Source organism: Triturus cristatus, chromosome 10, assembly GCF_964204655.1.
Source record: "Triturus cristatus chromosome 10, aTriCri1.1, whole genome shotgun sequence".
NCBI lineage: Eukaryota > Metazoa > Chordata > Amphibia > Caudata > Salamandridae > Triturus > Triturus cristatus.
In genome coordinates this window covers 902,669,300-902,681,967 of record NC_140593.1, presented here as the reverse complement: position 1 = coordinate 902,681,967, position 12,668 = coordinate 902,669,300, and the positions used below count along the sequence as shown (strand labels likewise).

General features: G+C 45.6%; 1 protein-coding gene across 3 annotated transcripts in view; it reads right to left on the bottom strand.

Moving 5' to 3' along the window:
* Positions 1-750: 750 nt before the first annotated feature.
* Positions 751-12,668, bottom strand: part of LOC146796212 (uncharacterized) — a 403,367-nt gene continuing 391,449 nt past the window's right edge. For all 3 annotated transcript variants that reach the window (XM_085628712.1, XM_085628713.1, XM_085628714.1), the window contains one exon: positions 751-3,362. In XM_085628712.1, the coding sequence (XP_085484838.1) occupies positions 1,843-3,362 (1,520 nt within the window). In that variant the 3' untranslated portion in view covers positions 751-1,842. The remainder of the gene's footprint in view (positions 3,363-12,668) is intronic.

Here is a 12,668-nt window from a genome sequence, read left to right as displayed (position 1 = left end):
ACCAACTCCTCAGCGCGCCTGGGGCCTTAGAAACATTGTCAGCCTAGTTACCCTTTCAACCAACAGCACTGACTGGGTATGCCTACTTAGGTCAATGCATGCTGCTAATATGTTGCTCCCAGAGGAGGTCCATATTAGTATGATCTTGCATTTGGCCTTCTCTCTCAAAAGGTCCCACATCACTGCGGTCTCCCATTTTAAAACTGCCTCAACATCTGTGTAGTTTCACTCTTCTCCTTTATAGCTGCAGACACATAGGTTCATATACACAAAAGCAATGGCAATTGGCCCCTCAATCACTTCCTTCACTCAGGGATGCATTCTGTAGTGCCATCACTTTCTCAGGCAGTCAAGAGAAAGCAGTCATCAGGTTCAGCTGTGGGAACTCATTTTATGTGTTAAGTGCTGCAAGGTACCAGTCATGGGTGAGACTCACCGGGATCACACGTACTTTTCCCTTTAGAACTATATGAACATTTTCAGAAGAAAAAAATATCAGAAAATGTTAATCTGGTGAAGAACATTTTACTGGAATACTGCTCTGAAGTTTAATCTTGTGCTCACCAACAATACCACTTTCAAACTAGCCACTACCCCAAATTCCTGCTCCACCCATATTCATGCTACTTTTCCATATGTATCCCCACTTCAACTTAAGAGTCAGATTCTTTAAGTCTTTTACAAAATGCCTTTTTTTTTTATCAAAGTGTAAACACAAGTTCATGAATCAACAACCATAAAAACTGTGTCAACTTTTAAAACTTAATTTCTTTATTTAAAAGGTTTGCATGGCCACTGGCATTCAGCAAGTGGCAATGCATGTTATAATCTTTAAATACACGAAATACATATTATTTGAGATAATACTCAACTTCAGACATGTCATACTAGATATTCGTCAAACCCATGGTTTAGAACTTCAACTGTGTCTGTTCCCTTTCCATAAACTTGGCAAACACGAGAAGAGCTGAGAACATTATGATGGGGAAACAGAAACAAAGACATGACACCCACCCGTTCTCTCTTCAGGATACCTGAGGCACTTTTAAAGGGTGACCCCAATTGCAAAGACTGATGGAATACTGTAGACTACTGGACAGAGACTAGGCAATTTCACAGCTTGACATGTCCAACTTTAAGTCTTCTATCAACAAAAGTCCAAGTTCTTCAGAATTTGATGTCTGGAGATAAGTGCCCTGTGTATGATGCATTCCATTATACACATTTGTCCGGCCACCACAAGGGCCAATGCCAAGTCTGTTCCACCCAGGGCTGGAAGGAATCACTTGCAGAACTTAATGTCCTCTGGGAAAGCCCACAAGTCAGTGGGAAAGGCCATAATATTTGGTACCTAGATCAATGGCAAAATGATGCTAATGGACGTTTTCTCCACTTCTTACCCACAGGCGCCAGTTCCTCAGCAGGGCCACTAGTTTTTGCTCTATAACTAAAGATAATCACAGGTCAATGGCATTTAGTAAGTGGGGTAGCAGTACAACCGTAACGATACATACAGTACCAGCTGATGGCAGAACAGGATTAGAATTTCTTTCTGAAACCATCGCAATAAACAAGTCTTCTACCCAGGATTAGGGCTGTCCAGTTAATTGTGCTATTGCAATCCTCATTCTACATACTATCGCTGTCAGTTTTTGCCACACATCCAGGTGAAGACTAGATCAATTTAACCATCTCACCGAACACTCCCTAGTAACTGCATTTCAAAGGTAGTGCTTGCACACCCTTTTCCCCCTGTTCCTACAACCAGCCCCAGTGACCACCAGTAGTCTTTCTGTGCTCTAAACATTGTGTCCTCAGAGCATTCCTAAGAGCCTTTGTTCTTTACTCTTTGACTTCGCCACTCTTATTCTGCACTCTGCTGCTCTTTCGAGTTCCTTTTACCACTGGACTCAGGTGCTTTTCTCTGGCCACCTTGGCACTCCTGGATTTTTGATTGTCCGGATGGGAACGCCTACCTCTGGTTGAAGCAGTAGGCCGCACAGGTGTACTGGGGGTAGCAGTAGGCTGCACGGGTAATGTGGAGGCAGGCGTGGTGGGGGCAGGCGTGGTTGAGGCAGGCGTGGTGGGGGCAGGTGAGTCAGAGGAATGCGTGGCGAGATCGGGTGTATTAGTAGCAGACGTGGTGAGGGCTGGCTTAGTGCGGGCAGGCGTAGTGCGGGCGGGCGTTGTGCGGGCGGGTGTAGTGCGGGCGGGTGTAGTGCGGGCGGGTGTAGTGCGGGCGGGTGTAGTGCGGGCGGGTGTAGTGCGGGCGGGTGTAGTGCGGGCGGGTGTTGTGGGGGCAGGCGCAGTGGGGTCAGGCGCAGTGGGGGCGGGCGCAGTGGGGGCGGGCGCAGTGGGGGCGGGCGCAGTGGGAGCGGGCGCAGTGGGGGCGGGCGCAGTGGGAGCGGGCGCAGTGGGGGCGGGCGCAGTGGGGGCGGGCGTAGAAGAGGCAGGCGTAGAAGAGGCAGGCGTAGAAGAGGCAGGCGTAGAAGAGGCAGGCGTAGAAGAGGCAGGCGTAGAAGAGGCAGGCGTAGAAGAGGCAGGCGAAGAAGAGGCAGGCGTAGAAGAGGCAGGCGTTGTAGAGGCAGGCGTTGTAGAGGCAGGCGTTGTAGAGGCAGGCGTTGTAGAGGCAGGCGTAGTAGGGACGGGTGTAGTAGGGGAAGGCGAATTGGGGGCGGGCGGTTTGGGGTCAGGCGGAGTAGGGAAAGCGGTGGATCGGGAAGTGGTGGTTGGGGAAGCAGTGACTGTAGCTCCGGGAGCATTGGCAGAGACCACTTCATCATTGGGAGATACACAAACTTTAGAAGCCTCTTCACTATGGGTCAGCTTGTGTTTAGCGAGCTGAGCCCTTTGAATGAAGCTCTGCTCACACACTGTGCACTGGAATGGCTTCTCGCCCGTGTGAGTCCGCTGATGATTCAAAAAGTGCCCTTTCTTGGTAAATGTCTTGCCACACTCTGTGCACTTGAATGGCTTATCAGCTGTGTGTGTTTTCCTGTGAGCCAACCAGTCAGCCACCTGTGCAAAGCTCTTCCCACATTCAGCACATGTGTACGGGACCTCTTCTGTGTGGCTTTTCTCATGCTGGATAAAGGCGGACTCACGTCGGAAGCCCTTACCGCATGTGCCACACGTAAATGGAGTCTCTCCCTTCTTTGCCCTCTTTGGTGTGGCAGTGCGAGGAGCCACCTTGCCAGCCACTGATGTTACTGTTGGATTCTTGGGAGGCCTCCCCCTCTTCACCACTTTCTCTGTCGGCCTGGGAAAATTTTCGCCCACTCCGGTTGATGGCCCAGGTGCAGATTCGAGCAATTGGGAAGTTTCATACAGAGAAGTATCCATCTCTTCTTTCACCTTGGACACTAAAGGAATGAAAAGCAAGAGTCACTAGAAAGCAATAAGCAAAAGTAATACTTGCACAGTGAATTTACTTCTATTATTTTCTAGACTTCCAGGCTGCTCTTTTAATTAATTAGGTGTTTCAGTGTAACGGTAACAGAAGTTGCCTACATTAAAACAATTAGACCTTTCACAACCCTACTAAAATTGCAGTGAGTCAGGTATCACACCTCGGGTCAAGAAAGAAAAAGTTATAAGCCTGTAGCTATGCTTTTACATTGCAGAAATCTTCATTCATGTTATAAATGCATGAGTAATTCCCTGCTGCACATGCAGACCCCGGAACACATTTCTATATAATTCAATTCATGGAAACAGCATCAAAGAATGTCTTTTTCATTAATCTTCTTTGTTAACATGTTAAAGGCAAGCCTAATAAGGCCTCATTTTCATGAATTTAGAGGATTTCTCCCATTTTTTTCATAGAAATGAATAGCAGCATCTTTCAATAGGAAATACAGTAAATGAAGTTTTGAGCAAAAAACATATGTACAAATGCAGCATGAAGGCACACATAAAAAAGGATCCTATTGCTTTTAGGACCTGGGAGGCATCTCTCTCCTGCATGACTGGCAGTTGAATATAGGTCTGTGATAGATTATCCAGTGGCATGGCAGGCAGGTGGGTGGGTTGAAGATTCCCTCAAAGACAGACTGTGACAGCAGCCTCTAGCAGAGAGTTCTGTTGAGTCTACAGCCGCACTTTTCACTTGGTTTGATGCTAGGGAACCTTCATTTGCCATTTCCACGAAGTCCTTTTGCCAAATTTTCCATTAGCGACTTCATGCCATCCCAAATCTCTTTGTGATACATTCTGAGGAGTGTTGTGCACTTGCATTTTTAAGGGGGTTCAAGCATTTCCACACATTTTTCATCTGTGTTAATTATTTTGCACTCTATCACTCTCAGGGGGAGCATCAGACTTTGGTGCTGAAGTGTGTCTTGGCCAGACCACAGTTACTATTGTAGTCTGTGTCTTTGGGTTTGATCTTTGGATGGCAGGGTCCTGCTGAGGAGGTTTGCATTTTATTTGTGGACTCAGTGTTACTGCTTTTACGGTTGCAGGATTCATACGTTTTTATCTCCGCTATTTCCAATAGTCCTGGTACTCATGGTAAGAGAGCTTTTGGTGCTAGCCTACACCGGAGTGTTTCTAGTATCGCCGACATCAAAGGTTGTGGTGCTTCCATGGGGATGTTCAAATTCGATGCCCCTCTTGCCAGGACATCTTAGAAAGTGATGATGTCATCAATAGGTGATACATGAGATAGTGACTGAGCAGGAGATGTTAAAGTATAAAAAGTCACAATGGTATCAGTGTATCGTCATTGGGATCTTGAATAAGATTTTGTATGTTGAGATGAAGGAGTACTATTAGGTAATGTTTGTCTACTCCTTTGTGATTTATACGGCAATGGAGGTTTCCATATTCTTATTGGTGACAGGGGTCATCTTCAGCGTTTTTCTTGGTGGTGAGAGGTTTAATGGTGATAAAGGAATCTGTACCGGATCGTCAAATGGTATAATCAGATTTAAAGGCTACTATGGTAATGTAGATGGATCTGGTGATGATGCTTGATGTAAGCATGCAGGGGGAGTTGATGGTGATTCCTCTCTGTGCCTTTTCCTGGACTGATCCTCTAAAGGTGAAGATCTTGCAACCTGTGAAATATATATTTTCCACTGTGGACTGAGACAGACAAAGCCCTAGACACCTATGAGAGTGCGGTAGACAGCATTTTGTTAGATGGTGAACAGGTTCTCTTCGATGGAGATGAAGCCTACAGTGTACAATTTATTTGATGACGATAAAGGTGCATCAATGATTGGTGTGATGTCGGACACGATGGAGGATGTCATTGAGGTTTCGATGTCCAATGACTTGAGTGTCAATGATGTGAGGTTGTTAATCTTTCCTTTGACAGTGAGCATGTCGGCACCGATGGTCTTAACAGTGATCTCAACATTGTCCTACGATAGCGATGAGAAACTGTCATGTTTTTCCTCCTTTAATCCAACTCTGTTATAGTGTTTTGGAGACGATGGGAGAGACATGGACACTTGTGTCTCAGTAGTCTTTTTTTTTTTCTTTCCCCTATTGCCCTTGCTCTCATGTCCACTAACAAGCCTCTCAAGAGGATTCCTTCCCAGTCTCTTAATGTTCTTTTGGACATATAATTTTTTTTTGTTTTGTTTTTCTTTACATAAGTTGCAGTCACAAACGGAATGAGAAGGAGGCAGAAATACAATGCACACTTTATGTACACCTGCAACAGTTTTCTTTCTCCCACATGAGGGACCCTTGGAGAAGGATGGCATTTCATTTGCAATTCCAGTCTGCAACTGGAGAAGGAATTATTCACTCGACAAGAGTTGTTAAGAAATGTTGAGAGAAGTATATAGAATTATTTTTCAGTACTGAAAAATTCTTTACATTTATGTGAAAAACATCAGCAGTGTTCTCCAGGGATAATCCTCTCATGAGCCAGAAAAAAACTGGGTGAGGCAGGCAACTGCCTGCATAATGCATGCTGGGAAGAGGTGCCCCCCTGGTCCTTTAAAGGGATAGGGTCCAATCTTTTATCTGTCACAACTAAGCCTGTTAACTTTTTTAGGTTGAGCCTAGCAGCGCACATGTGCTACGAGGCATGCTGTATAGAGTGTATGGCCATCCAGCATGCCCATCGCTTCTGATTGGCTCCTTCATGTGCTTTTCAAAAATCCTTTCTTTTCATTGGTTTAGAGCGTATATTTGTCCCTCCTTTTGCTGGTTTGGTCATGCCCTGGAAGCTGCCCCTGCTACATGCATTATTTCACGATGGGCCATATAGGTTAGTGTCCTGCACTACTTGTTTTGTTAATTTCCTGCTCAGCGGCACACACTCCCTGCAGCCTTACCGTGAAGTGCATTCGTGCCTCAGACAAGCTGTTTATTACCAAAAAGTGGTGCTAATGCATTGAAGGTGGTGGGGAGTTTTATATCACAGCTTATGTTCCTTTCTGTTCGCAGAGCTCCCCTATCCTTAAGCTTGACCAGGGTGCCCAGTATGTCGCCGCTGCTGGGACATGGGAAGCCTCTATCGTCTCTATCCACAGGACTTGGATGACATCAACAACCTGCTGCTGGTACCTTCATTTTCTGCCTCCTACACGTTCCTTCTTGGTTTGGGTCCTGGGCCTGTATAATGTCGGCCTCTGTTGCTGGCTGTCACAGGTCCTAGCTTATCCAGTTCCTCTACTCTTCTTGCTGGAACTGGATCGCATCCCCTGCCATAGCTAGCTGTTCCTAGTCCTGGCTCCCTTTGTTATGGTACCTTTTTGTGGAGTGCTGCTAGCTGCTTCTCTTGGCCCGTTGGTAATTCCTTATTCTAAGTCCTCTAGGCAGTGCTGCAGATGAGTCTTAAGTCACAGTGATAATTCCCCATTTTTAGTCCTCTAGGCAGTACTGCAGCTGTGTCACTTTTCCCAGTGGTGATTCCTCATTCTTGGTCCTCTAGAGAGTGCTTCTAGCTGCTACTCTGGTCCCGTCAGTAATTCCTCATTCTAAGTTCTCTTGGCAGTGCTGCAGCTGTCTCTGATCATAGTAGTAATTCTTCATTCTACATCTTCCAGAGAGTGCGGCTACTCTGGTCCAGTCTGTTATTCCTCATTCACATTGCTGCTAGCTGCTTCTCTGGTCTCATCAGTAATTCCTCATTCTAATCCGTCAATACAGTGCTGCAGCTACCTATCTGGTCCCGTCGGTAATTCCCTCATTTTGAGTCCTTTAGGCAGTGCTGCAGCTGCTTCTCTGGTCCAGTAAGTAACTCCCTCAATCGAAATTCTCAAGACAGTGCTGAAGCTGTATATCTGGTCACAGTAGTAATATCTCATTCTAAGTCCTCCAGATATAGCTGTGTCTCTGCTCCCAGTGGTTAGTTCTCATTCTTAGTCCTCCAGACAAAGCTGCGTCTCTGCTCCTAGTGGTAATTCCTACTTCTTAGTCTTCTAAACAGTGCTGCTAGCTGCTTCTCTGGTCCTGTCAATAACTCCCCCATTCTTAGTCCTCTGGGCAGTGCTGCACCTGTGTCTCAGGTCAAAGTGGTAGATCCTCATTCTTAGTTCTCTAGACAGTGCTTAAGCTACATCTGTTCATACATCCACTACACTCCAAATCAAAACACATACGTAAAATAGCTCTAACTCTCAAAAATGTGAGACCTATTGCATTGCAAATGCTTGTTACATTTGTGTTCTCCATTCAAAACTTCATTGCACTTTATTTCCTTATGAAAGATGCTGCAATCAAGTTCTATGAATACATTTGGGAGAAATATTCTTAACATTCATGAAAAATTAGGCCTTATTAGGCTGGCCTTTAAACGTTAAAGAAGATTCATGGAAAAAGGCATTCTTTGATGGGGTTTCCTGGAAATGAACTATACAGAAATGTGTTTCTGGGTCCATGCACATGTTGTGAATGGTAAAATTTACAAGTTTCAAAGTATCAAACAAGGTACTTACCTTAGGTAATGCCTGATCTGGTAGAGACTATCTAGTCAGATTCCTTACCTTAGAATTATCCCCAGGCATCAGACTGGATTTGCAAATTTTTTGTGAGTAGTACCCAGCGTGCTTGCAGGTGGCGTTGTTCGGCTTCATGTGGTTATCGGCATTGTGCGTGCAGGAAATGATGTGCATGGTGCCTATATAGGCGCCACACCAGTGCACTGACGCCAGTTTCTTTTTGCGACTTTCCATGCTAGGAGTGTATATCCACGAAGCACATTGACCACTGGTGTGGAAAGCTAAGGGGCCTGAAAGGGGAACAGACTTGATCCTAGAAATCTGTTTGCAGAGCGGGGGAAGATGGGTAAGTAAGGAATCTGTGGCTAAATAGAGGCTATCAGATAAGGCATTATCGAAGGTAAGTAACTTGTTCATCTGAAAAACTTATATGCGCAGGTTCTTTACATTTGAATAGATACCCAAGCAAAACCTCCAAGGATGGGAGTATGTGAAACAATTTCACACTATAAAGTACTGCAGGACATAAGGGACAAAGTGCCCATCACTATGGACCCAACTGTCCAGGCAGTAGTCCTTCGTAAACGTGTGCAGAGATGCCCCCACTGCTACCTGGCAAACGTCCAGGGCCAGAACTCCACATGCTAAAGCAGTGGTTGCAGCCTTGACCCGAGTCAGAAGTACCAGTTTGTGGGAAAAAAAAGAGATGTAGGGAGGCTGAGAGAACAGTGCCTGCAGTTCACTGACCCTCCAGGCAGAGGTAGTCGCCACCAGAAAGGCAGTCTTTATGGTGAAGAGCATAAGAGGACAAAACTGAAGCAGCTCAAAGGGAGTGCACATCAAGAAAGTAGGAACTAAGTAAAGTACCCATTGAGCCAAAACAAAGGGAGCTTGGGAAAAGTGTTGTAGAGCTTTAAGGAACTTATTTACAATAGGGGACTTGAACAGAGGGGGCTAATCTGGCAGCCGCAGAAAGGTGGAGATGGCAGATAAATAATCCTTCAAAGTACCCAATGCAGAGCCCTGCTGGGTAAGGATAAACAAAAGAACCTGGGAAAGGGGAGCAGATAAGGGGTCAATCTGTTTCCCGGCATACCATGCCACAAATTGATTCCAACGGTCAGCATATACCATCTTGGTGGAGGGACGTCGGGCTGCCAGATAACCTAGCAGAGTTCAGGAGGAAGATTGAAAGCGGTCAACTGTTGTAGCTCAATCTCCATGCTTGAAGCTGGAGTGTTGACAAGTTTGGGTGGAGAACCCTCCAGTGCGGTAGAGACAGAAGATCCTCCAAAGGGGCAGCCTGATTGGAGGACCGATGACAATGCCCAACAGCTCAGGATACCAAACTCTCCAAGTGCAGTCCAGAGCCACAACAATGACTTCAGCCTGTGCTCCACTCAAGACGAAAAGCATCCCTAAGCAAGAGCCACCTTGGAAACTCCAGCGCACGAAACTGCTGACATTGGATATTGTCAGAGGTGGCGAAAAGATCTAACCAAGGCTCTCCCCCATTGCAAAAAGAGACCTTGTACCACCTCCGGATGGAGAAGCCATTTGTGATCCGCTAGGCATCCTTAGCTGGGTTTGTATGCTCTGGCAGTAGAGCCCACCAGGTGCTGAACCACTAGAGAAATGTACTGACGTGCAAAAGGTGGACTGAGGTTGACGGGTGCAATGGAAAGGTCCAAAGACCTGGCTGCAGGTCTGTTGTCCTAGGAGTGCTCCAGCACTAAGTCAGCCTTGTTGCTGAAGAGACTGGTGCCATTAAAGGGCCTGGTCATAAGCTAAGCTTGGACGTCCCCTGTAAAGCCAGTTGTACATAGCCAGGTGTGGTGCCCTAAGGCCACGACAAAGAAACCGCTCTGCCTAGCGAGTCGGCCGTGTATCTCTCGCATCAGCCATAGCTTAGGAGAGCATGGCCTGGGCTTCCTCAGGGAACATAAGCAGCATATGCACAACCGAACTCCAAAGGGAATGGTAGCAACGACCCAAAAAGCATGTGGTCTTCACAAACCGTAATGCCATGCTGACCGAAGAAAACATTTTCTTAGCCAAGGTGTCCAGCCTTTTAGATTCCCTATCCGGTGGGGTGGAAGGGAATGCACGAGAATTTACTCACGAAGTGGAGGCATGGACAACAAAGCTTTCTGGGGCAGGGTGTTGGGTGAGGAAAGAGGGGAGATGGTGGGCACTTGTCTTGTCCCCAGGAGCCGCTGTGCAGGACTTGGACCAGGCCCGGAGCAGGATGTCAGTAAGGGCTTCATTAAATGGGAGAAATGGTTCGGAAGGGGTGACTCCAGGTTGAAGCACTGCCATCAAGCGGTTGGTCTTGACCGCTATGGAGGACAACATGAGGTCCAGGACCTCGGCCGCCCTCCTCACAGCCATAGAAAATATGGCACCCTCCTCCGTAGCCATGGTAGAAGAGACCAAGCCAGTATCTGGGGAGGTGTCCAATCCACTGGCCTCTTCCAGTTCTTAAGGCCTAGGGATGGATGGCTTGACAATCGACGCAGGTCTTTGCATCGTAGTCACGCTCAAGGCACCAGAGAGAGACTAGGTGCGGGTCTGTCACTGACATCTGCCAGTGACTGGTGCCACACAGCTTAATTCCAGACTTCCTCATGGACATCCCTGCCACACCAGGAGGCAAGTCTCCACAAACGTTGACAAAACGTCTAAAAGAAAAGTGATTTGGGTACCTTTCTCTACACTGACTGCATGGAAAGAAAAGAGCAGACGTCAGCACGCTGGCGTGGCACGTGCATGTCATTTCAGACGTGGACGATGCGACAGATGCCACGGGGAGCTGAACAACGCCACCTATCACGTACAGGGGTACTGCTCACAAAAAAAAATACAGATCCAGTCTGATGCCTGGGGTTAACTCTAAAGTAAGAGATCTGAGGCTAGAAGTCTGTAACCGAAACAAAAAACAGCTTTGTTTACTGTAGTGTGGATGATACTAACACGAATCCTTTATCCAGTGTCTACAAGATGATCTGTATCTTGGCACTTAAACCATGGATGTTAGTGAAGAAGCCTACTAAAGAAATACCAGTCTGTCAGCACATATGATAAAAGACAGAATTTATTATATGATAAGATACAAATCAATAGTACGTGCAGCATGGAGACAGACATTAAAGTGGCTGTATGTCCAATAAAGAACAGTCTTCCAAATCCTTATATAGGTGCAAAGCAAAGGAAAAACATCATTATTCATATATGTTCAGTAAAAATACAGTATTATGATATTTCTTAAGACATTAAGCAAAAGTAGCTAATTCTGCCCGTGAGTAGTCTCAGCAAGTTACACAAGTATAGAACACTAGGCCAATCAAAATAGGCCAACACTGTGCGATACCTGCATGCTCTGAGATGGACTGTTGCTACCCATGTGTTCTCTGCTCGTGACATTTTGAGACTGCCCAAGCTAATGCAATGTACCAGTAACGGTAATTTCTAAGAAGTGACTTGCAACATCTGTTCTAGTGAAGGACACGTAGACAGTGCCACTTCTAATTATGGTGTGCCCAAGCCTTGTGACTAAGCTGGCATCAAGTACTGTCGGAGTGTGGTTCTTGAGCAAGCCGTGCTTTGCGAGAGCAGCTTACTTTCAGCAACTGCAGAAACATTTTATTAATTCTTTTGTGTCAACCTTCTACATGCCTCTAAATTAGATATTTGGTATCACAAAGCAGGCAGCTTAATTATGTTAGGCTTCCACATTAGTATTACCTGAATTCAATGATTCTTATTACATCAACATAAAAAAAAGACTATGCTGGCCCTCAAGGGATTAAACCCAAGACCTGCTGGCTACAGAAAGATCTCGACCTTGCGCTTTCTAACAACTAGGGTTCTTGGATTATTTGAAATAAAACTACAAGCTACTTCAAATCTGTCTCAGCTCTTGCATATGATTCTACCTGGTAACTATTGTAGTTATCAGGACATTTCTATGTTACTGTGTCTTAAATGAAACATATGCCATGTTTTTCTCTTGCTAAACTACCTTTTCTCCCCCGGTGTCTTTGGCAAATGGATGATTTCAGCATGCGTGACAGTTATGGTGTGTGTTGTGTGCACTGCAAACCATACATAACTGATGAATTTCTGTGGTTTTGTGTGTTTGAGCCAGAACTATAGTTCAGTTTTTATTTTCGTGTTTCTCCCTGAATTGGAAGTATAAAAAAAATGTATTTTAAATAATACACTTTAGTAGCTGTGCAAGGCATGTGGCCAGACCCTGTACTCACTGGGTGCAAGCAGCATACCCTAGCAGAGCACACCTTCTGCTGCACAGGGCCTTTGGTTCTCTGACTCTCTGTCTCATACCTTTTTTTTCTTAACCTTGTTTGAGGGTTGCAAATCAAATCAGATTTTCATTTTTTGCATAAAAGGAAGATGAATCGAATACGTAAAATAATGGCATGAGCAAATACACTTTGATTCACAAAGCGCATGCAGATTTTTGCATTTGTGATACTCCAGTTTTCGCTGCGTCCCCCCACCTTCATCTTTGAGTTGGACATCTCTCATGGTGCCCTCACCCTCCAATCGCTATGGAATAAAGCTAGTCATAATTTTCATGATAGCAACAACAAAAATCTACATAGCCCTTCACCAGCCACATTTGTCAAAAACTTGTGATCGTAAGGAGTCATGAATCACTGAACTGCCACTTTAAGCAGAACAGATAAACAAGTTACTTTCCATCAATAATTCTCATTCTGGTCAACAATCCAACCACAGATC